The following is a 26,461-nucleotide window of genomic DNA, read 5'->3' as shown; positions in this document are numbered from 1 at the left end:
ATGTTTTGAAGACAGAAAGTTTAGCGCCGCATAGCCGTGGTGCTTGCTAACCAAAGAGGGAAATATTTCGTTCTGGAACCCAACTAAAGACTGTACTGGACATTGGACCCCGTTACAACATTCTGATGGAATACCAAGAAAGATAAGACCCAATTTGGGATGCTTTTTCATATATCTGTCGAACTGTTGTATGCTAACTGTGCTAACTGTGCTAGGCTAGCGCTTGACTAGAATCAATGCTGCCTTATGCTAGCTTATGTTGTTAGCTAATATAACGATATATTGTGTTTTCGCTGTAAAACACTTCAAAAATCGGAAACGTTGGCTTTATTCACACGATATCTGTCTTTCATTAGTTATCCACCATATGTTTTTCTGAAATGTTTTATGAGGTGTAATTAGTAGCCGACGTTGGTGTATGTATTTTCTCTGGCTACTCCCGTCTGGATTCAGACTCTAGCTATGTGTTAGCATTTTTGGGTAGCATCAATGTAAAACTGATTTATAGCTAAAATATGCACTTTTTATGAACAAAACATAGATTTATTGTGTAACATGTTATATGACTGTCATCTGAGGTAGTTTTTTCTGGGCTCTTTAGGTTGGTTTTAGTTTATTTCGGTTGGCTTGTGCATGCTACTTCAATGATAATTCATACTTCATAATCATATCCATACGTGTCTGTCCACTTTTGTATTTGGTGGTGAGCTAACATAAATATATGTGGTGTTTTCTCTGTAAAACATTTAAAAAATCGGACATGTTGGCTGGATTGACAAGATGTTTATCTTTCAAATGCTGTATTGGACTTGTTAATGTGTAAAAGTTAAATATTTTTAAAAAATAGATTTTGAATTTCGCGCCCTGCAGCTGTTGTCATTGTCGTACCGAATTCGGGACCCCGTTACAACATTCTGATGGAATATCAAGAAAGATAAGACCCAATTTGGGATGCTTTTTCATATATCTGTTGAGCTGTGTTGTGCTAAGTGGGCTAACTGTGCTAGGCTAGCGCTTGACCAATGCTAGTGCTGACTTATGCTAGCTTATGTTGTTAGCTAATATAACGATATATTGTGTTTTCGCTGTAAAACACTTCAAAAATCGGAAATGTTGGCTTTATTCACACGATATCTGTCTTTCATTAGTTATCCACCATATGTTTTTCTGAAATGTTTTATGAGGTGTAATTAGTAGCCGACGTTGGTGTATGTATTTTCTCTGGCTACTCCCGTCTGGATTCAGACTCTAGCTATGTGTTAGCATTTTTGGGTAGCATCAATGTAAAACTGATTTATAGCTAAAATATGCACTTTTTATGAACAAAACATAGATTTATTGTGTAACATGTTATATGACTGTCATCTGAGGTAGTTTTTTCTGGGCTCTTTAGGCTGGTTTTAGTTTATTTCGGTTGGCTTGTGCATGCTACTTGAATCATAATTCATACTTCATAATCATATCCATACGTGTCTGTCCACTTTTGTATTTGGTGGTGAGCTAACATAAATATATGTGGTGTTTTCTCTGTAAAACATTTAAAAAATCGGACATGTTGGCTGGATTGACAAGATGTTTATCTTTCAAATGCTGTATTGGACTTGTTAATGTGTAAAAGTTAAATATTTTAAAAAAATAGATTTTGAATTTCGCGCCCTGCAGCTGTTGTCATTTTCGTCCGATTTCGGGCTTGCAGCCCAAACAGGATAAACAGAGTTATGGTAATGTGGCTGTATTGTCACTCATGAGGTCACAAACATTACACAAAGTGGACCGGTCGTAGCTGGATTCTCCACCGACCGTTTACACATTCTCCAAAACATGGACATTGTTCAGTTCTCAAGTTTTGTGATGTTGAAGAAGTTCCTTTGTTCTACTGTGAAACCCTCTTTCTATACGGCATGAGAGAGAGAGTCTCCTCCAGGAATATATGACCTGAGATAACAGAACCTGGGTGTAGGAGAGAGAGAGAGAGGTGGTAAGAGAGAGAGGTGGAGGGTACTCGCTATACCCAAAGAGGGCCACGTCATGACAACACTCTCTATTTAACGGTCTACAACGCCGTACTGAAATAAGATATGAATATGTAATTAATACAAAATATGTACCCAAGACTTCCTTCTTTCATTTGGTATGACATTTATACCATTGTGATGTATTGTGCCCAGTAAATGTTAGACAGCGTGAAAAGTTTGACAACATACCTATTTTTTGATTTGCCATTTATGAATATGTTATGCAATGTGTTTCTATGGGATAGTAGCAGTAAGGCCAAATTCAATGTTTCATCAAATAATTTAGTTATACACTTATTTATACTTACAAATTCTAAATTAAATACATAATTATCCTTGTTATCATGCTATGATGATGTTAAAACAGTTCCATATGTTAGCTTAGTAGTTTAGTAGAAACCAAGACTCGGGACCTCCTGATTAAACTTTTGTAAACTACATAAGAACAACATTGTTTTGAGACTGCAAACTGCAATCAGATAGACATGTATGAAGGGTGATACAGAAAGAGCAAGTGATTGTGGGACAGTATTATTCATCAGTTTAGATACAAAATTAATGACATTGCTTAATAAGTGATAATCATCACTACATACACTTACCCCTGGGCTCCGTGGTGTGTTGTTGACTGGGGCCTGAGAGGTGGAAGAGGAGACAGCAGAGCTGTCTTGGATGGTTGGTATCTTCGTTGCTATATCAGATTATGTTTTTCACATACTAGCATCTACGTGAGGAATTAAAGCATGGACTAAATACATATTATCAGGCTGATACTATTGTAAGAAAATTACAGAATTTAGATGTGAAGTAACTATGCGTATTAAATAGTTCATCGGGACCCAACCAGACTTAACTTACTGATAAAGGGGTTCTCTGTGTTGCAGTTTGTTGACTGACAGTGATGTGAACAGGCATCTCTAGTTCTCCCACTCTACACCAATACCAGTCAGTGTTTTCCATCATCAGTCTAATCATAGTCACTGTTAAAGGGGCAGTGCAGTCAAAAACGTGAAAAACCAGTTTGTCTATGATCATTGCACACTATGAAGTTGAGATAACAATCTGAAATTAAGAAAATTATGATAATGCACTTTTGAAAAACAAAATCTGGAATTTCAGCCTGTTCAGGTGGGATGTGGTTTTTGGCCTACAGCATGAACTCTGATCTGATTATTCTGACCAATGACCAGGTTTATCCTCCTACTTTGAATGGGTAAGTGGGGAGTCTATTCGATCCTTTGTACCAGTCAGGGCTGTGTATGTAAATAGATTAACATTTCTATCAACACACACACTTGATCAGACTGAGGATTTCAATACTAAAAGGAGGCTCAGGGAAAGAAATTCAAAAAAATATATTAGAAGTTATTTCATGAAATAAACAGTAATTTATTATTAATATAGTCATCATTTAACATTTGTATTAAAAAGATTGCATAAGGGCTTTAAGACTTGTTTTTGGCAGCATCAGTGGTCTGCTTAAAGTCACTAATCTTCCATCTAAAGTCCCAGAATTGCTCGTCACACATGAGCAACTACCACCCAGCCTGCACCACCTCATACCACCAGGTTATTGTAGTGAAAATAGACAGTGGCACTACCCATTGGGCACAGACGTCAGTTCAACGTCTAGTTTTGATTTACATTTGGTTGAGTAACAACTAACGTGAATTCAACGTGAAATCCACAAAAAAAATTGAAAAGATAAAAAACAATAACTCTACTTTCTAATGTTCATAAACATTACTGTCTTTAACTCTCTTCCTGAATCTGTTTGAATCTACATGCCCCCCTCTGTCACGTTCTGACCTTAGTTCCTTTTTTATGTCTCTATTTTGGTTTGGTCAGGGCGTGAGTTGGGGTGGGCATTCTATGTTTTGTTCTATGTTTTGTATTTCTGTGTTTGGCCTGGTATCGTTCCCAATCAGAGGCAGCTGTAAATCGTTGTCTCTGATTGAGAACCATACTTAGGTAGCCTGTTCCCACCTGTGTTTGTGGGTAGTTGTTTCCTGTTTTGTGTTGTGTCACCTGATAGGACTGTTTCGTTTTTCCCCTTTTTTTAATTTTGTACTCAGTGTTCAGTTTAATAAATTTAACATGGACACGTACCACGCTGCATTTTTGGTCCGATCCTTCCTATTCCTCATCAGACGAGGACGACGTTCGTTACACCCTCAGTGGTAGATAACATCTATGGTATCCTATGGTCTAGTTGTAACATAGTACATATTAATTTCCATACAGTGGCTTGTGAAAGTATTCAACCCCCTTGGCATTTTCTTATTTTGATGCCTTACAACCTGGAAATAAAATAGATTTTTTGCGGGTTGTATCGTTTGATTTACACAACATTTGTGAAACAAACAAGAAATAAGACATCAAAAAAACAGAACTTGAGCGTGCATAACTATTCACCCCCCCAAAGTCAATACTTTGTAGAGCCACCTTTTGCAGCAATTACAGCTGCATGTCTCTTGGGGTATGTCTCTATAAGCTTGGCACATCTATCCACTGGGATTTTTGCAAAACTGCTACAGCTCCTTCAAGTTGGATGGGTTCCGCAGGTATACAGGACTCTTTAAGTCATACCACAGATTCTCAATTGGATTGAGGTCTGGGCTTTGGCCAGGCCATTCTAAGACATTTAAATGTTTCCCCTTAAACCACTTGAGTGTTGCTTTAACAGTATGCTTATGGTCATTGTTCTGCTGGAAGGTGAACCTCCGTCCCAGTCTCAAATCTCTGGAAGACTGAAACAGGTTTCCCTCAAGAATTTCCCTGTATTTAGAGCCATCTGTCATTCCTTCAATACTGACCAGTTTCCCAGTCCCTGCCGATGAAAAACATCCCCACAGCATGATGCTGGCACTACCATGCATCACTGTGGGGATGGTATTCTCGGGGTGATGGGAGGTGTTGGGTTTGCGCCAGACATAGCGTTTTCCTTGATGACCAAAAAGCTATTTTTTTGTCTCATCTGACCAGAGTACCTTTTTCCATATGTTTGGGGAGTCTCCCACATGCCTTTTGGCGAACACTAAACATGTTTGCTAATTTTTTTCTTTAAGCAATGGCTTTTTTTCTGGCCTCAAGTGGTCCTATGGACAGATACTCCAATCTCCGCTGTGGAGCTTTGCAGCTCCTTCAGGGTTATCTTTGGTCTCTTTGTTGCCTCTCTGATTATTGCCCTCCTTGCCTGGTCCGTGAGTTTTGGTGGATGGCCCTCTCTATTGGCAAGTTTGTTGTGATGCAATATTCTTTCCATTTTTTAATAATGGATTTATTAGTGCTCCTTGGGATGTTAAAAGTTTCAGATATATTTTTATAACCTAACCCTGATCTGTACTTCTCCACAACTTTTTCCCTAACCTGTTTGGAGAGCTCTCTGGTCTTCATAGAGCCGCTTGCTTGGTGGTGTTGCAGACTCTGGGGCCTTTCAGAACAGGTGTACAGTATACAGTTGAAGTTGGACGTTCACATACACTTAGGTTGGAGTCATTAAAACTTGTTTTTTCAACCACTCCACAAATTTCTTGTTAACAAGCTATAGTTTTGGCAAATCGGTTAGGACATCTACTTTGTGCATGACAAAAGTCATTTTTCCAACAATTGTTTACAGACAGATCATTTCACTTATAATTCACTGTATCACAATTCCAGTGGGTCGGAAGTTTACGTACACTAAGTTGAACAGCTTGGAAAATTCCAGAAAATTATTTGATGTCTTTATAAGCTTCTGATAGGCTAATTGACATCATTTGAGTCAATTGGAGGTGTACTTGTGGATGTATTTCAAGGCCTATCTTCAAACCCAGTGCCTCTTTGCTTGACATCATGGGAAAATCAAAAGAAATCAGCCAATATTGTAGACCTCCAGATGTCCGGTTCATCCTTGGGAGCAATTTCCAAACGCATGAAGGTACCACCTTCATCTGTACAAACAATAGTACGCAACTATAAACACCATGGGACCACGCAGGCGTCATACCGCTCAGGAAGGAGACGCGTTCTGTCTCCTAGAGATGAACGTACTTTGGTGTGAAATGTGCCAATTATTCCCGGAACAATAGCAAAGGACCTTGTGAAGATGCTGGAGGAAACAGGTACAAAAGTATCTATATCCACAGTAAAACAAGTCCTATATCGACATAACCTGAAAGGCTGCTCAGCAAGGAAGAAGCCACTGCTCCAAAACAGCCATAAAAAATACAGACTACGGTTTGCAACTGCACATGGGGACAAAGATCGTACTTTCTGGAAAAATGTCCTCTGGTCTGATGAAACAAAAATAGAACTGTTTTGCCATAATAACCATCATTATGTTTGCAGGAAAAAGTGGGAGACTTGCAAGCCAAAGTACACTACCCCAACCGTGAAGCATGGGGGTAGCAACATTTTATTTATTTATTTATTTCACCTTTATTTAACCAGGTAGGCAAATTGAGAACACGTTCTCATTTACAATTGCGACCTGGCCAAGATAAAGCAAAGCAGTTCGACAGATACAACAACAAATAGTTACACATGGAGTAAAACAAACATACAGTCAATAATACAGTGAAAATAAGTCTATATACAATATGACAAGTGAGGTGAGATAAGGGAGGTGAAGGCAAACAAAATATATATATAAATAAATAAAAAAATATATAAAAAGGCCATGGTGGCGAAGTAAATACAATATAGCAAGTAAAAAAAATAACACTGGAATGGTTGGTTTGCAGTGGAAGAAGGTGCAAAGTAGAGATAGAAATAATGGGGTGCAAAGGAGCAAAATAAATAAATACAGTAGGGAAAGAGGTAGTTGTTTGGGCTAAATTATAGATGGGCTATGTACAGGTGCAGTAATCTATGAGCTGCTCTGACAGCTGGTGCTTAAAGCTAGTGAGGGAGATAAGTGTTTCCAGTTTCAGAGATTTTTGTAGTTCGTTCCAGTCATTGGCAGCAGAGAACTGGAAGGAGAGGCGGCCAAAGGAAGAATTGGTTTTGGGGGTGACCAGAGAGATATACCTGCTGGAGCGCGTGCTACGGGTGGGCGTTGCTATGGTGACCAGCGAGCTGAGATAAGGGGGGACTTTACCTAGCAGGGTCTTGTAGATGACCTGGAGCCAGTGGGTTTGGCGACGAGTGTGAAGCGAGGGCCAGCCAACGAGAGCGTACAGGTCGCAGTGGTGGGTAGTATATGGGGCTTTGGTGACAAAACGGATGGCACTGTGATAGACTGCATCCAATTTATTGAGTAGGGTTTTGGAGGCTATTTTGTAAATGACATCACCGAAGTCGAGGATTGGTAGGATGGTCAGTTTTACAAGGGTATGTTTGGCAGCATGAGTGAAGGATGCTTTGTTGCGGAATAGGAAGCCGATTCTAGATTTAACTTTGGATTGGAGATGCTTGATGTGAGTCTGGAAGGAGAGTTTACAGTCTAACCAGACACCTAGGTATTTGTAGTTGTCCACATATTCTAAGTCAGAGCCGTCCAGAGTAGTGATGCTGGACAGGCGGGCAGGTGTAGGCAGCGATCGGTTGAAGAGCATGCATTTAGTTTTACTTGTATTTAAGAGCAATTGGAGGCCACGGAAGGAGAGTTGTATGGCATTGAAGCTCGCCTGGAGGGTTGTTAACACAGTGTCAAGAGAAGGGCCAGAAGTATACAGAATAGTGTCGTCTGCGTAGAGGTGGATCAGAGACTCACCAGCAGCAAGAGCGACATCATTGATGTATACGGAGAAGAGAACATCATGTTGTGGGGGTGCTTTGCTGCAGGAGGGACTGGTGCACTTCACAAAATAGATGGCATCATGACGGAGGAAAATTATGTGGATATATTGAAGCAACATCTCAAGACATAAGTCAGGAAGTTAAAGCTTGGTCGCAAATGGGTCTTCCAAATGGGCAATGAGCCCAAGCATACTTCCAAAGTTGTGGCAAAATGGCTTAAGGACAACACAGTTAAGGTATTGGTGTGGCCATCACAAAGCCCTGACCTGAATCCTATAGAAAATGTGTGTGCAGAACAGAAAAAGCGTGTGCGAGCAGGGAGGCCTACAAACCTGACTCAGTTACACCAGCTCTGTCAGGAGGAATGGGCCAAAATTCACCCAATTTATTGTGGGAAGCTTGTGGACGTCAACCCAAAACGTTTCACCCAAGTTAAAAAATGTAAAGGCAATGCTACCAAATACTAATTGAGTGTATGTAAATTTCTGACCCACTGGCAATGTGATGAAAGAAATAAAAGCTGAAATAAATAATTTGCTCTACTATTATTCTGACAATTCACATTCTTAAAACAAAGGACGCCATTGAGATTGACCTAAAACAGGGAATTTTTACTAGGATTTAATGTCAGAAATTGTGAAAAACTGAGTTTAAATGTATTTAGTTAAGGTGTATGTAAACTTCGACTTCAACTGTATATACTGAGATCATGTGACAGATCACGTGACACTTAGATTGCACACAGGTTGACTTTATTTAACTAATCATGTGACTTCTGAAGGTAATTGGTTGCACCAGATCTTATTTAGGGGCTTCACAGCAAAGGGGGTGAATACGTATGCAGGCACCACTTCCGTTTAAAAACTTTTTGAAACAAGTATTTTTTCAAATTTCATTTCACCAATTTGGACTATTTTGTGTATGTCTATTACATTAAATCCCCCCAAAAAATCAATTTAAATTACAGGTTGTAATGCAACAAAATAGGAAAAATACCAAGGGGGGTGAATACTGTTGCAAGGAACTGTACATTTTGTATTCATCGTCATCATCATATTTATTTTGTTACACAGCTTGTACATTTAATTTATACCGTCTTGATCATGATTGGTTACTGGCATCGGACATTTGACTACCGGTATATACATGAGAGATATAAGATGAACATGTAAAAATCAAGAGACAAGGTGAAAGGTGGATGGAACATAACTAATATAACAGATAGTGTATGTGGTGATAATGAAAACAAACACAGCAGACTGTCTTCAGTAGTTTATTACACTAAAGAATAGAGGGGTCTTTCTGGGGTGGGTTAAGAGGTATGACAGAATCATATTGGAGGGAGATAGATGTAACACAGGAGAGGGGAGTGTTCTGTCCTTCCAGTAAAAGGACTCAACCAAGGTCTTAACCAAGGTCTTCTCAGTCAGTCACTATTGTGCTGCTGCCCTCTGCTGGAGAGGAAGTGAAACATTCAGTCACATTCTCCATTGTGACGTTTCCACTAGATACAGATCTAGGATCAGTTTCCCTTCCTCCTATCCTGACCTTAATCTTGAGTGGGAAATATTGAAATCTGACCTAAGATCAGCGTCTAGGGGCAACGTCACCCTAAACCCAGGCACAGTCCACACTGTAATGTTATGGATACACACTGATAACAATGAGGTTAGCTGGTCACAATGTGATAACAACATTTTACATGCAGCAAAACAAATACACTGATAAAGATGTGTGTGGTTAAAGAGTGATGTTTACTACACATAGTAATGTGGAGTTGTCTGTATCTTTGTTGAGAGATCAGCATCATCTGGTACAACAGACAGAGGAGACACCAACACTGACCTGTGTGGTCACCTGTAGAGCTAGTGAGCTGTAGACCACATTATCATCTGGTTCTGCTGACTACAGAGGAGGAACAGGGAGAGAGGTGAACAGGGACACTTCTGTCATGATGGAGAGTACACTATAAAACACAGTTCACAGTGAATTTAAAAGTGTAGACAGTTATAATTGTGATATGTAACATAAAGGTGATACATTAGGCCTACAGCTATAATGGTGACATAACCATGACTATGTTAACACTGAGGAAACAATCACCTACTGTTGTTTCTGATAACATAATACTAGCTGAGGATAATCAGTAGAACAGCTTTACCTTGGTCTGTCCTTTTAGTTGGGCCTTGTGCTGGAGGATGACAGTGCTGTATGTGACATCATCATCAGCTTCAGGAAATGGATCCTGCTGATAGAGACACAAATAACAAAAATGTATTGTTATATTGTTATAGTGTACATTTACCTATTGCTTGTTCCAAGACAGAAAATTAGACTAGAAATACAATTCTTTTCTAAACAGATGTACATTTGCCAAGGCTACGATGCTTTATGAGTAAAAGCAATAATGTTGTCTAAGAGTCGAGATGAGTGTAGCCATATCTTGACATTATCTTCTGTCCTGAACTGATCAGGCATCACATCACGATTGAGAGAGAGAGAAGCCCAGCTCACACTGCAGAGATGGAGGAGAAAGAGAGAGAGAGAGATGGAGGAGAAAGAGAGAGAGAGAGATGGAGGAGAACGAGAGAGAGAGAGATGGAAGAGAGAGAGAGATGGAAGAGAGAGAGAGAGAGATGGAAGAGAGAGAGAGATGGAGAGAGAGAGAGAGAGAGAGAGAGAGAGAGAGAGAGAGAGAGAGAGAGAGAGATCCCCAGCTCACACTGCAGAGATGCCAAAAATACTTTCACCCTGCCACCAAACAGCAGTTGATTGCAAGCATTTCGCAAGACTGTGTCTCAAAAGCTAATGTCTACCTGGCCACTATTCAAACCTGGATTTGAACAGCGTTTATGACCAGGTCCACCTCTACAAAGCAGCAATCCCAACTTTTGCCAGGACCCTGAAGGACGTCACCCTCAACCATACCCCCAGCAACTCATACAGGAGCAACAGAGCAACGGACACCCCGCCCAGACCAGCGAGACACCCTCCCAGACCTAAAAGACCCCCTCCTGAATGCTGCACTTAGAGAACTCATGCCAAGATGACCTACACCCAGATCACAGCATCACCAGCCACACCCCAACCAGCAAAGACCACCCCAAGCAAAACCTGGCCACAACCTTTATAGGTAACCCCCATTTCAGACCTATGCCCCTTCTGCCCACCCCATGCCCCCCACCCTTGCGGCAAGGACCTCAACATGACAGCAGAACATAAGCCCAGGCCGTCAGCAGAGCAACAGCCCCAACCACCACTAACCGCCCAAGCAACATCCTGCGACCAAAGAGGTACAGTTGAAGTTGGAAGTTGACATACACTTAGGTTGGAGTCATTAAAAATAATTTTTCTACCTCTCCACAAATTTCTTGTCAACAAACTATAGTTTTGGCAAGTCGGTTAGGACATCTACTTTGTGCATGACACAAGACATTTTTCCAACAATTGTTTACAGAGAGATTATTTCACTTATAAATCACTCTATTACAATTCCAGTGGGTCAGAAGTTTAAACACACTAAGTTGACTGTGCCTTTAAACAGCTTGGAAAATCCAGAAAATTATGTCTTGGCTTTATAAGTTTCTGATAGGCTAATTGACAGCATTTGAGTCAATTGGAGGTGTCCCTGTGGATGTATTTCAAGGCCTACCTTCAAACTCAGTGTCTCTCTGCTTGACATCATGGGAAAATTCAAAAAAATCAGCCAGACCTCAGAAAAAAATTGTGGACCTCCACAAGTCTGGTTTATCCCTGGGAGCAATTTCCAAACGCCTGAAGGTACCATGTTCATCTGTGCAAACAATAGTATGCATGTATAAACACCATGGGACCACGCATACCGCTCAGGAAGGAGACGCGTTCTGTCTCCTAGAGATGAACGTACTCGGTGCGAAAAGTGCAGATCAATCCCAGAACAACAGCAAAGGACCTTGTGAAGATGCTGGAGGAAACAGGTACAAAAGTATCTATATCCACAGTAAAACGAGTCCTATATTGACATAACATAAAAGGCCACTAGACAATTTAGAAGCCACTTCTCCAAAACCGCCATAAAAAAACAGACTACGGTTTGGAACTGCACATGGGGACAGAGATCGTACTTTTTGGAGAAATGTCCTCTGGTCTGATGAAAAAAAAATAGAACTGTTTGGCCATAATGACCATCGTTATGTTTGGAGGAAAAATGGGGTGGCTTGCAAGCCGAAGAACACCATCCCAACCGTGAAGCACGGGGGTGACAGCATCATGTTGTGGGGGTGATTTGCTGCAGGAGGGACTGGTGCACTACAAACAATAGATGGCATCATGAGGAATGAAAATTATGTGGATATTTTGAAGCAACATCTGAAGACGTTAGTCAGGAAGTTAAAGTTTGGTCGCAAATGGGTCTTCCAAATGGGCAATGAGCCCAAGCATACTTCCAAAGTTGTGGCAAAATGGCTTAAGGACAACACAGTCAAGGTATTGGAGTGGCCATCACAAAGCCCTGACCTCAATCCTATAGAAAATTTGTGTGGGCAGATCTGAAAAAGCGTGTGCGAGCAAGTAGGCCTACAAACCTGACTCAGTTACACCAGCTCTGTCAGGAGGAATGGGCCAAAATTCACCCAACTTATTGTGGGAAGCTTGTGGACGTCAACCCGAAACACTTGACCTAAGTTAAACAATTCAAAGGCAATGCTACCAAATACTAATTGAGTGTAGGTAAACTTCCTACCCACTGGGAGTGTGATGAAAGACAAAAGCTGAAATAAATAATTCTCTCTACTATTATTCTGTCATTTCACTTTTTTTAAATAAATTGGTGATCCTTTATAACCTAAGACAAGGGATTTTTACTTGGATTAAATGTCAGGAATTGTGAAAAACGGAGTTTAAATTTCCGACTTCAACTGTACGTATCAGATGCTCAACATGCTTTGCTCACACCTACTGTGATGATCCGGGCCTAAACCACTCAAAAATGACCCTAGGCACTATGGAACATAAAGCTTTAACTATCTCATCCTGGAATATACAAGGTCTGAGGTCATCTGGCTTTGGCATATTGAGCAGGAACCTAGACTTCAAAGAAATTGGAAATATAGACATTGTCATCCTACAAGAAACATGGTATAAAGGAGACGGACCCACTGGTTGCCCTCTAAGCTACAGAGATCTGGTAGTCACATCCACCAAACTACCAGGTGTCAAACAGGAAAGAGACTCTAGAGGGTATGCAAATTTGGTATAGAGCAGACCTAACCCACTATATTAGTCAAAAAAGGGAACATTTTACGTGTGGCTAGAAACTAATAACGAAATGATCTCAACAGAGAAGAATGTCCTCATGGGTGCTACCTATATCCCCCAATAGAATCCCCATGCTTTAACGATGACAGCTTCTCCATCCTAGAGGGGGAGATCAACAATTTCCAGTCTCAGGGATGTGTACTAGTCTTTGGCAGCCTAAATACTAGAACTGGACAAGAACCTGACACCCTCAGAACAGAGGGGAACAAACACCTACCTGGAGGTGACAGCATTCCCTCCCACATATGCCTCCCTAGACACAACTACGACAACATTACCAACAAAAATGCGTCACAACTCCTGCAGGTCTGTCGGACGCTGGGTTTGTACATAGTCAGTGGTAGGCTTCGAGGGGACTCCTACGGTAGGTACACCTATAGCTCATCTCTTAGCAGTAGTACCGTAAACCACTGACCTCAACCCAGAGTCTCTTAGATTGTTCACAGTCAGTCCACTGAGACCCCTATCGGATCACAGCAAAATCACACTCCACTTGAACAGAGCTATGCTCAATCTTGAGGCATCAAAGCCAAAGGAACAGAATAATATTAAATGCTATAGATAGAAGGAACGTAGTGTGGAAATCTAACAAAAACAACAATTAGTCAACAACAATTAGTCAACAACAAATTCAATCCCTTCTAGACAATTTCCTGGACAAAATGTTTCACTGTAATAGTGAAGGTGTGAACTTAGCAGTAGAAAACCTAAACAGTATATTTGACCTTTCAGCTTCTAAAAATGTCAAGCAGACAACCTAAGAAAATTAACAACAATGACAAATGGTTTGATGAAGAATGCATAAACCTAAGACAGAAATTGAGATACATATCCAACCAAAAACATAGAGACCCAGAAAACCTGAGCCTAGGCCTTCACTACGGTGAATCACTAAAACAATACAGACATACACTACGGAAAAGAAGGAACAACACGTCAGAAATCAATGTAATTGAAGAATCCGTAGAATCTAACCAATTCTAGGAAAGTACTTAAGATTTATTTTTGCTATCTGTACTTTTCAACATATATATCATTCAATTGGCGAGGGCACTGGAACAGTCTGCAGCACCCGGCATCACCCTACTAGAATCTGAAGTCAAATGTCAACTGTTTCCTCTTGATCTGGTGCTTCTGTCCCAAACCAAGGAGGGCCTACAGCAGCACCTAGATCTTCTTCACGGATTCTGTCAGACCTGGGCCGTGATAGCAAATCTCATTTAGACAAAAAAGAATGGTCTTCCAAAAAAGGTCCAGTTGCCAGGACCAAAAAATACAAATTCAATCTACACACCGTTGCCCTAGAGCACACAAACTATACATACCTCGGCCTAAACATCAGCGCCACAGGTAACTTCCAGAAAGCTGTGAATGATCTGAGAGACAAGGCAAGAAGAGCCTTCTATGCCATCAAAAGGAACATCAGATTTTACATACCAATTTGGATCTAGCTAAAAATACTTGAAACAGTTATAGAACCCATTGCCCTTTATGGTTGTGAGGTCTGGGGTCCGTTCACCAACAAGAATTCACAAAATGGGACAACACCAAATTGAGACTCTGCATGCAGAATTCTGCAAAAATATACTCAGTGTACAATGTAAAACAACAAATAATGCATGCAGAGCAAAATTAGGCCGATACCCGCTAATGATCAAAAACAGAAAAGAACAACCACACAAAATGAAGCGGTTCCCAAACCTTCCTAAACAAAGCCATCACCTACAGATAAATTATCTTTGAGAAGAGTCCCCTAAGCAAGCTAGTCCTGGAGCTCTGTTCACGAACACATAAGACCCCACAGAGCCCCAGGACAGCAACGAAATTAGACCCAACCAAATCATGAGAAAGCAAAAAAATAATTACTTGATACATTGTAAAGAATTTACAAAAAAACTGAGCAAACTAGAATGTTATTTGGCCCTAAACAGAGAGTACACAGTGGCAGAAAACCTGACCACTGTGACAGACCGAAATTTTTGGAAATCTTTAACTATGTATAGCCCTGCTATTGAGAAAGGCTGCCGGAAGCAGACCTGGCTCTCAAGAGAAGACAGGCTATGTGCACACTGCCCACAAAATGAGGTGTAAACTGAGCTGCACTTCCTACCCTCCTGCCAAATGTATGACCATATTAGAGACACATATTTCCCTCAGATTACACAGACCAACAAAGAATTCAAAAACAAATCAAATTTTGATAAACTCCCATATCTATTGGTTAAAATACCACAGTGTGTAATCACAGCAGCAAGATTTGTAAACTGTTGCCACAAGAGAAACCTATACAACCTATTTTTACGTATATTTATTTTCCCTTTTGTATTTTAACTCTCTGCACATCATTGCAACACTATATATAGACACAATATGACATTGGAAATGTATTTTGGAACTTTTGCGAGTGTGATGTTTACTGTAAATGTTGTATTGTTATTTCACTTTGTTTACTATCACTTTGTTGACTTTGTTTACCACTTGTAAACATATGTTTCCCATGCCAAAATAAACCCAAAATGTAGTTTCGTTGAGTTAGGAGAGAGAGAGAGAGAGAGAGAGAGAGAGAGAGAGAGAGAGAGAGAGAGAGAGAGAGAGGAGAGAGAGAGAGAGAGAGAGAGAGAGGAGAGAGAGAGAGAGAGAGAGAGGAGAGAGAGAGAGAGAGAGAGAGAGAGAGAGAGAGAGAGAGAGAGAGAGAGAGAGAGAGAGAGAGAGAGAGAGAGAGAGAGAGAGAGAGAGAGAGAGAGAGAGAGAGAGAGAGAGAGAGAGAGAGAGAACCCCGGCTCACTGCAGAGATGGAGTGATTGGTACTAGTCCAAGATCTCCACAGACCAAAACCAAGTTTATTCAGTTTGTACCTGCTGTGCTGTTTCTCTGGTGTGGGTCACTGTGCTGTATGTAATGTCCTCCTCAGGCTCAGCAGACTGCAAAGAAATAAATAGCAAAGAGAAACAGGCCTTGTCTATTTACCACCTCAACCACAGTTTGTTTCAGATGTATGTTTAGTGAACTGACAATTTCCTGTTATCTGTCTTTTTAACAGCATTTTTCAACATATTTTGCACTATAAGAGATTGGGTTCCATTAGAATATGAGACCTTTTATGTCAACTCATTGATGATCACCTGAAGAGGTAACGCTGGAGTCAAATGGTAGATGATCCCAAATCAAGAACAGAAAATCAGATGGTTGAAAAGAATAAAATTAAATAAGTGTATCCTACCACTGAGTTGTTAGTTGTCTGGTCCTTGGCCTTATTGTCCTCTGGAATAACGAGAGGGAGATATCAACTACTTCTGAGTCTGTTATAGTACAATAATACCTCTGAATGGATTTCTTAAAGACAATTCCTCCAAATATTTTCTGTCATTCAAGATGAATCACAGGCAAGAAATATACCGTTGGTCACAATATCAATAAATGTAGTATTTTCTAAACTATTCTCCTTTTTTATATTCACATAAAATGACCACTTACTATGTTTTCTCCACATCTTCCACGTTACTAGGATACCAGCTGTCACCACCACCAACATGCCCAGAGAGATGAGTAGGACTTTCACAGACCTGATGGATTACATATAAGAACTTGACATAATAATACAATTAAAAAAGATCATTATAAATTGATCATTTGTGAAAAGGTAACAACTTGTATGATAAGTGGAACAATTATTTATCTATTCACATGTGTGGAAGTTGACAATGCAAATGAAGAGATATGACTATTATTGAGATTAATACTATACAAATAACGTTTTTTTAAGTTTGCTACTTGTCCTTGCAAATGAGTGAGAATAAGACCAACATTGCTGCTACTTTTCACAAGGCAACCACAGAGATGTTCTTCTACCCAAGAGGAAGTCATAACAGTCTCTATATGCATTGAGGGAGGGTGTTGGGTTATCATTAACTGTTGTAGTGTTTGATGGAATTGTAATGTTTCTCTGTGTTCATATTATCTAACAACATGTGGGATAATACAGCTGAAGGAGTGATAATAACCTCTGGTGGACTTCCTCCATGTTCCCCTCAGCTCCTTGACTTGTGTTGTCAGTCTGAACAGGCTCAGCAGTTGGAGAGGCAGAGGGTTGTTGAGTGGTTGGATCTTGGGTTGCTGTGAGGTAAAACAACAATATCATCAATGAAGTTAATGGTAAACCAGATAGTCAGGTTGTATAGCAACATCACATTCATAGTTAATATTACAATCAGTTCCAGATGATGCCAGTGGATAAAACAAAGTGAATCATATTGATCATAAAGTATGTGATTGATCTACTAACTTGAGGACATCTTAGAGGTTCTCTGTGTTGCAGTTTGTTGACTGACAGTGATGTGAACAGGCATCTCTAGTTCTCCCACTCTACACCAATACCAGTCAGTGTTCTCCATCTTCAGTCCACTCATAGTCACTGTTAAGACTGTTCTGTTGTTGGCTTCACTAGTCCGCTTTAATGTCACTGATGTTCCATTTAAAGTCCCAGAATACCCACTCACACAATCACCACCCATCCTGCACCACTTCATATCTCCAGAGTTACTATAGTAACAATGAACAGTGACACTCCCTCCTTCTACTCCAGTCACTTCCTGTTGGTCCACATAGAGTTCTGGAGTACCTGAACACAGAGGTACAGACACCATAGAAAGAACTCAGCAGCAGACCTTTATATCTAGTAGGTGTATGACCTTTATTCTCCAAGTACTTTTACACATTGTGTTACTTGGTGATATGGTGCTGCTTGTGATAGACAACGTTGAAAGACACAATGCAGACAGTGGATTTTAAACAAAATTTACACCAAGATGTACATATAGAAAACATAAAATAGACATATACCTACATTCCTCAGGTCAACTTGAACAATAATGTTAATACCAGTTACAAGACAAGGAACTAGTTACAAGGAAATGAAACGAGATCACCAGTCATGTAGTTTGTGGAAGCTGGCATTTTCTGAGTGTCTCATCATTACTGAGAACTACCTATTCTACTTTACTGATTTTTAAGAGGTGCAGGGATCTTACCTGGAGTGACAGATAGGTAGAACCATTGTAGCATGCTATCTGATCCTCCATTGATCTCCACAACACACCTGTAAGTACTAGAGTCCTCTGGCTCCAGATCAGTCATGATCACAGTGAAGACTGTCTGGGTGATGTTATCAGAGATTGAGGCCCTATCAGTGCTCTTAGGATGGTCAGTGCGTACTACAGAGGAGCAACGAGTCCAACCATACCCTTTACACCAGTATTTCACATGGTTTATGTAATACTGATCATAGCTACATGGGATGGTGATGGAGCCTCCTGCCTGCACAGACACATGCCTCCCTGTGGACATATCAACACAAAACACATTTAGGTTTGAATACAATAGAATCTGCTCTGCAGAAAACAAAACCCCATTGCTTATAAACTATAAAATAGCTTGTTAATGATTGAGATTTATTACACAGTGTTTACGGTGAATTGCCCCACTGGACTTCAGACCTTCATAGAAACATGTTTCACATACCTGCTGAGACTCTGTAGAAGATGAGGAAGAGGAGGAGGAAGGAGAGATGGTTAGCCATGTGAGGGTTTCAGTCTGCCTGTAATATTAAATGTTATCTGAGTATAAATGTGTGTCAAGGAACAAGGCACCAGCCAGAATGACTCTACTTCCTAGTGTTAACAGACTTCACTGTCTGTAACTCTCTTCCTGCTTCTATTTGTGTGTACATTCCCCCCTCAGGGGCAGAGAGCAACTATTGCATAAAATGGACTAATTTAACCCCATAATCATAGTCACTAAAATATATTTCAGCTTTCTCTAAGGGTTTTGGGATCAAGAGTCACTACTATCCTCTTACTTTCTACTGGAACAGAGGTCACTAATGATTACAAAGATTTGGTAATTGGGCAACATGCACCATATTTCCATTGGCAAAATTCTATATTTCACTATATAAGAAACTATATGATAAATGTCCTGTATATGCTGAACATTGATAGATTTGAGGGGTCATGTGCTACAGAGATGTAGTGATTGGTACTAGACCAAGACCTCCACAGACTCTCACATTAAACCAGGTTCAAGGTCCTCCGGACCACAACTTAGTCTCACATGGTTTTACGTTCAACAAGAACACTCTCTGTCTCTCTCCCCCTTCTATACAGGAAGTGAACCCTGGTCATGTACAGCTCATAACCACAGATGTCCTCCAAGGGAAAGTGCTAAATTTAGCTCAGGAAGCTGCATTTTCTCTCAAACTCACAGAGCACAGAGCTCACATCATGTTGTGACAAATTATTTTAAGAACAATAAATAGTCTTTAAAAATATATATTTTTTATTGCTTTCATGCTATTTTCACACATCTGTGTTAACATTTCACAACTTTTAGTACAAAACTTAAAACAAATGCTTTTTTAACAAAATTTTAAGCACATTTTCTATTGACTAAATACAACACACAAAATCACACAGTAACTTTTTCACCAAACCTAATCAGTTTCATCTAGAAATATCTTTCATATAAAGTAAATGCCTTTCACAATACAATGCTCACAATACTTTTCATATTTTTATCTTCTAATTTGTTTAAATACATTTGACCATCACTTAACCTTCCTGTTGTGTTCATTTCATGTTAATTAATTGTGTTCCTGGTCCAAAATTACTTCCCCATTATAGCTCATTATAAATCCATAATAATACATATATATCACCTAATGTTGTGCTAGATCTTTTTATCATCTTAAGTTCTTGTGAACATTACAAGTTTTGAACTTATATTTGCTATTTATGGCCTATAGGCCTCATACAACTAGTTTTTGAGTAAAAAAAAGCATAATGTATGGATTCTTTTGACGATAACAAATACTCAGATGAAACATATTGTGCTATTTATCACAGACTACTTTGTGTCAAAGTTTAACAAGGACTCTCTCCTCCTCAACAGTGTCACGATCAAAGATATGATCAAAAGCCTCACATACAGTATATAGTTTGGTCATTGTGCTGCCACAGAATGAATTGTGAGCAAGGCCTGTGTGTGCCTGCTCCTCGCACTTGCCCTGAAGTGCGTTTCACCAGTCCGATGCCACCTGTGCCGGCTCCACGCACCAGAGCTTCCGGCGACGGTCCCTAGTCCAGAGCTTCCGGCTAAGGTCCCCAGTCCGGAACCTCCTGCGACGGTCCACAGTCCGGAACCTCCTGCGACGGTCCACAGTCCGGAACCTCCTGTGACGGTCCACAGTCCGGAACCTCCTGCGACAAAATTTCAGCGTGATATATCAATGTTTTAAATTAACAAAATAACTTCAGTTGGATTCTGTGAATTTGAAAAACTCATTCCATTTTTGGTTATAACTGGTCTCTCATTACTTTCTAATGATGGGGTCAGCCTGTGTTGTGGTCAGTTGATTAACAGTGGAGATGATGATGGTGGAAGAGAGGGTAGGGGTGGTGGTGGAGGCAGGTGTGGTACTCTGTGTTGTGGTCAGTTGATTGACAGTGGAGATGATGATGGTGGAAGAGGGGGTAGGGGTGGTGGTGGAGGCAGTTGTGGTTCTCTGTGTTGTGGTCAGTTGATTGACAGTGGAGATGATGATGGTGGAAGAGGGGGTAGGGGTGGTGGTGGAGGCAGGTGTGGTACACTGTGTTGTGGTCAGTTGATTGACAGTGATGTGAACAGGCATCTGGAGGTCTCCTCTGGAACACCAGTACCAGCCAGTATCTCCCATATTCAATCCATTCAGAGTCACTGTTAAAATGTGTCTGTTGTTGTGATCAATGGTCTGCTGTGATGTCACTGATGTTCCATCTAAAATCCCTGAATATCTCCCCACCAAGGGGACATAGTAGATACCCATCGTACACCACAACCACTTCTTAACCACAGCGTTACTATAGTAACAACGGACAGTGACACTCCCTCCTTCAACTCCAGTCACCTCCTGTTGGTCCACATAGAGTTCTGGAGTACCTGATCACAGAGGTACACGGACAAATTCACCAAGGGAGAAGCAACACATGTCATATCATAGGCAATGATGTACACTGATGGACAAAACATTAAGAACACCTGCTCTTTCCATGACCAGGTGTACTGACCAGGTGAATCCAGGTGAAAGATACGATCCTTTATTGATGTCACTTGTTAAATCCACTTCAATCAGTGTAGATGAAGAAGAGGAGACAGGTTAAAGAAGAATTTTTAAGCCTTGAGACATTTGAGACATGGATTGTGTATGGGCAAGACAAAAGATTAGTGCTTTTGAACAGGGTATGGTAGTAGGTGCCAGGCGCACCGGTTTGAGTGTGTCAAGAACTGCAACTCAGCTTAGTTTTTCTCAATCAAAAGTTTCCCGGGTGTATCAAGAAAGGTCCACTACCAAAAGTATATCCAGCCAACTTGACACACTGTGGAAACCGTTAGAGTCAACATGAGCCAGCATCTCTGTGGAATGCAACTCAACATTAGGAAGGTGTTCGTAATGTTTTGTACCCTCAGTGTATACGAACCCTAGATTGCTGAAACTATGTATTGGTCAATGAGAGGCTTTGAAGCAACTGCCATATTGGTACTCCTCAGAAGGAGCGGTCTTCAACAGGAATGAATGGAATTCCACAGTATTTCAGTGTTACTGAGATTAAGAGTTTATCAGAGGAGGATGGTGGCAGGAGCTATAGAAGGTTGGTCTCATTGTAATGGCTGGAATGGAATAAATGGAATGGAGCCAAACATGTGGTTTCCATTTGTTTGATACTGTTCCATTTATAACATTGTCCTCCTATAGCTCCTCCCTCCAGCCTCCTTTGGTGTTTATATATAACAGGATATAGGAGGATATCAGCAGTGCACTGAACCATGAGACTTTATGACTTCATAAAAACATTTTACGCTTATCTGAGAGTCTAGTGAAGATGAGGAGGAGGAGGGAGAAATGAGGAGCCATGTGTGGTTTGTCTTTCTGTGTGGTACAAACTGTACACAAATGTATGTGTCAAGGGCCGAGGCACCGACAACAATGACTCCTATACACATCACTGTCTGTACCCCTCTTTCTGCTTCTGTTTAAGTGAACATGACCCTGATTGGCTGGTAACAATACATTCTGTGGATCAGTCAATACAATTGATAGGATTTGATTTATTAACAAAAAAATTTTTTACATTTTTTATTTATGTACTTTTTTCCCAATAAAGTTAGACCAATATCTCCAGACCAGACCTAAAATCAGCTTCAAAGTAAACAAATGATTAGACCTACCACAATCCAGTCTATATGATTTTAAGGTGTTTTGACAAAATACAGATATGAAGCCTCTCTGTCTTAAAAGACTAAAAAGGAATAGAAAAAGAAACAATAAACGTTTTCTGTGTCGAGGAAATAAACCCTGGTCATAGACACATCTCAAAACCACATTGTCCTGTAAGGTAGCTCATCAGCAGTAGCTCAGGAAGCTGCTGTACCACACGACTACAGGTTTCAGGTTAACTCATTACATTACATGTTGATAAAAGACAGCTTAGCTAAACTGTAGGGTTGGATGGCCCTGCAGTACTAGAGTGGAGGCAGCGGCTGGTGTGGAGTTACTATTGGTTTACTTGACAAAAAGTTAATTTTAGACGGTGCTCATATGTCTTATGCCCTAAACGCTACATGCCTCTGCATTAACGGTTCATTGCCAGGTCTCTCTTGGAAAATATATATTATCTCAATGAGAAAAAACCTGTATAAATAAAGGTAAAATAGATTTTTTTAAATTGCTGCATTCACGTGCTATCGGAGTTCTGTGGAATTCCTAGTTCCGGAATTACAACGGAAACTGAAAAAAAGTTGTTGCCCGAGTTGATGAGTTGTGACGTTTCACCACTGACCTTTGTACCTTTTCAACCAAAAGATGACAACAAATCCGTTTTTGACCAATACAGCCTCATCAGTTTGTATAATGTAGCTAGTTCGACCATATTGTCAATGTTAGCTTCTTGACGCTAGGGGCCAGATTATTATTATTATTTTTTTAAATAACGTTCCCAAGGTAAACGGACTATTTCTCAGGCCCAGATCGTGCATACAATTTACAGATTAGGATAGAAAACACTCAAGTTTCCAAAACTGTCAAAATATTGTCTGAGTATAACAAAACTGATTTTGCAGGCGAAAACCTGAGGAAATCCAACCCGGAAGTGCTTTTTTTTTATCCCTGTTTCATTGCCTGCCCCTCTTCCATTTAAAGGGGTATCAGCCAGATTCATTTTCCAATGGCTTCCTCAGGCTGTGACCAGGCTTTAGACATAGTTTCAGGCTTTTATTTTTCAAAACGAGTCAGGTGTCCTTTGATTAGTTCCTGCGCGCGAGAGGGGTAGCTCGACATTGTCTTTCTCTCTTTTATTGAATAGGTTACCGTCCGGTTGAAATATTATCGATTATGTATGTTAAAAACAACCTGAGGATTGATTATAAAAAAACGTTTGACATGTTTCTACGAACATTACGGATACTTTTTGGAATTTTCGTCCGCCTTTCAGGAACGGAATGAGGCTGTGGTTTTCTGAACATAACGCGCAACCCAAATGGCGTTTTTTTTGTTATAAAACTAATATTTATCGAACACGTATTGTGTAACTGGGAGTCTCGTGAGTGCAAACATCCGAAGATTATCAAATGTAAGCGATTAATTTTATTGCTTTTCTGACTTTCGTGACCAAGCTAATTTAAGGCTAGCTGTTCTAGCATTGATTGATACACTCACAAACGCTTGGATTGCTTTCGCTGTAAAGCATATTTTCAAAATCTGACACGATAGGTGGATTAACAACAACCGAAGCTGTGTTTTGGTATATTTCACTTGTGATTTCATGATTATAAATATTTTTTGTATTATTTTTGAATTTGGCGCTCTGCAATTCAGTGGTTGTTTAGGAAAATGATCCCGTAATCAGGATCTGTGTAACGGTATTCCTCCTCCTCTACAACCGAAGAGGAGGAGTAGTGAGGAGTAGTGATTCGACCAAGGCGCAGCGGGTTGTGATGACATAATTTTAATAAAACAAGACGGGAAAAACACGAAACGAAACCACTTGAAATAATTAACAAAATAACAAAACAAATGTAGACAAACCTGAACTATACGAACTTACATATAACACGAAGAACGCACGAACAGGAAAATAGACTACATAAAAGAACGATGTACAAACAAACCGAACAGTCCCGTATGGTGCGACAAACACTGACACAGGAGACAACCACCCACAACAAACACTGTGAAACAACCTACCTAAATATGACTCTCAATTAGAGGAAACGCCAAACACCTGCCTCTAATTGAGAGCCATACCAGGCAACCCTTAAACCAACATAGAAACAGAAAACATAGAATGCCCACCCAAACTCACGTCCTGACCAACTAACACATACAACAAACTAACAGAAATAGGTCAGGAACGTGACATAACCCCCCCCTTAAGGTGCGAAACTCCGGGCGCACCAGCACAAAGTTTAGGGGAGGGTCTGGGTGGGCATCTGACCACGGTGGTGGCTCAGGCTCAGGACGAGGTCCCCACCCCACCATAGTCAATCCCAACTTGCTAATCCCCCTCAGAATGACCACCCCTCTCTTCCACCCACCTAATATAGGCAACACAAAATACAGGGACAGCTCCGGGACAAGGTAGCTCAGGACATAGAGGTAGGTGAGAATAGAGAGGTAGATAGAGAGGTAGCTCAGGATAGAGAGGCAGCTCCGGACAGAGAGACAGCTCTGGACTGAGGGGCAGTTCTGGATTAATGGCCGCTCTGGGCTGAGGGGCAGCTCATGACTGGCTGACGGCTCTGGACGCTCATGGCTGGCTGACGGCTCTGGACGCTCATGGCTGGCTGAAGGCTCTGGACGCTCATGGCTGGCTGACGGCTCTGGACGCTCATGGCTGGCTGACGGCTCTGGACGCTCATGGCTGGCTGACGGCTCTGGACGCTCATGGCTGGCTGACGGCTCTGGAAGCTCATGGCTGGCTGACGGCTCTGGACGCTCATGGCTGGCTGGCGGCTCTGGCAGATCCTGGCTGGCTGGCGGCTCTGGCAGATCCTGTCTGGCTGGCGGCTCTGGCAGATCCTGTCTGGTTGGCGGCTCTGGCAGATCCTGTCTGGTTGGCGACTCTGGCAGATCCTGTCTGGTTGGCGGCTCTGGCAGATCCTGTCTGGTTGGCGGCTCTGGCAGATCCTGTCTGGTTGGCGGCTCTGGCAGATCCTGACTGACTAACGGCTCTGACGGCTCGGGACAGATGGGCGGCTCTAATGGCTCGGGACAGACGGATGGCTCAGACGGCGCTGGGGAGACGGATGGCTCAGACGGCGCTGGGGAGACGGATGGCCCAGATGGTGCTGAGGAGACGGATGGCTCAGACGGCGCTGAGGAGACGGATGGCTCAGATGGCGCTGAGGAGACGGATGGCTCAGACTGATCCTGTCTAGCGGAAGGCTTTGGCTGCTCCTGTCTGGTGGAAGGCTCTAGCGGCTCCAGTCTGGCGGAAGGCTCTAGCGGCTTCAGTCTGGCGGAAGGCTCTGTAGGCTCGTGGCAGACGGGCGGCTTTGCAGGCTCATGGCAGACGGGCGGCTTTGAAGGCTCAATACAGACGAGCAGTTCATGCGGCGCTTGGCAGACGGCAGACTCTGGCCGGCTGAGACGCACTGTAGGCCTGGTGCGTGGTGCCGGAACTGGAGGCACCGGACTGGAGACACGCACTTCAAGCCCAGTGCGGGGAGCAGGGACAGGGCACACTGGACTCTCAAAGCGTACTATTTGCCTGGTGCGTGGTACCGGCACTGGTGGCACCGGGCTGAGTGCACGCACATCAGGACGAGTACGGGGAGAAGGAACAGTGTGTACAGGGCTCTGGAGACGCACAGGTGGCTTAGTGCGTGGTGCCGGAACTGGAGGCACTGGGCTGGAGACACGCACCATAGAGAGAGTGCGTGGAGGAGGAACAGGGCTCTGGAAACGCACTGGAAGCCTGGTGCGTGGTGTAGTCACTGGTGGTACTGGACTGGGGCGGGGAGGTAGTGCCGGAAATACCGGACCGTGCAAGCGTACTGGCTCCCTTGAGCATTGAGCCTGCCCAACCTTACCTGGTTGAATGCTCCCCGTCGCCCGACCAGTGCGGGGAGGTGGAATAACCCGCACCGGGCTATGTAGGCGAACCGGGGACACCATGCGTAAGGCTGGTGCCATGTAAGCCGGCCCGAGGAGACGTACTGGTGGCCAGATATGTAGGGCCGGCTTCATGACATTTGGCTCAATGCCCAATCTAGCCCTACCAGTGCGGGGAGGTGGAATAACCCGCACCGGGCTATGACCACGTACAGGAGACACCGTGCGCTCTACTGCGTAACACGGTGTCTGCCCGTACTCCCGCTCTCCACGGTTAGCCTGGTAAGTG

General features: G+C 41.9%; 2 protein-coding genes across 2 annotated transcripts; both read right to left on the bottom strand.

The window, feature by feature from the left end:
• Positions 1-8,996: 8,996 nt before the first annotated feature.
• On the bottom strand, positions 8,997-18,696 carry LOC129835947 (polymeric immunoglobulin receptor-like). The gene is made up of 9 exons (XM_055901641.1): positions 18,549-18,696; positions 18,059-18,364; positions 17,314-17,649; positions 17,033-17,144; positions 16,506-16,594; positions 16,252-16,292; positions 9,898-9,981; positions 9,582-9,641; positions 8,997-9,190 (listed from the first exon to the last, which is right to left on the bottom strand). The coding sequence occupies exons 1-9, from the start codon at positions 18,604-18,606 to the stop codon at positions 9,170-9,172; spliced, it is 1,107 nt and encodes a 368-aa protein (XP_055757616.1). The 5' UTR covers positions 18,607-18,696; the 3' UTR covers positions 8,997-9,169.
• A 1,371-nt stretch (positions 18,697-20,067) lies between these two features.
• Positions 20,068-20,905, bottom strand: LOC129836510 (G8 domain-containing protein DDB_G0286311-like). Its single transcript, XM_055902797.1, has one exon. It carries the CDS (start codon positions 20,887-20,889, stop codon positions 20,398-20,400), a length of 492 nt encoding a protein of 163 aa, XP_055758772.1. The 5' UTR covers positions 20,890-20,905; the 3' UTR covers positions 20,068-20,397.
• Positions 20,906-26,461: the final 5,556 nt, after the last annotated feature.

The sequence above is a fragment of the Salvelinus fontinalis genome, chromosome 37 (genome assembly GCF_029448725.1).
Source record: "Salvelinus fontinalis isolate EN_2023a chromosome 37, ASM2944872v1, whole genome shotgun sequence".
NCBI classification, from domain to species: domain Eukaryota; kingdom Metazoa; phylum Chordata; class Actinopteri; order Salmoniformes; family Salmonidae; genus Salvelinus; species Salvelinus fontinalis.
The sequence above is the reverse complement of the archived record's forward strand: the minus strand, read 5'-3'. Positions and strand labels throughout refer to the sequence as shown.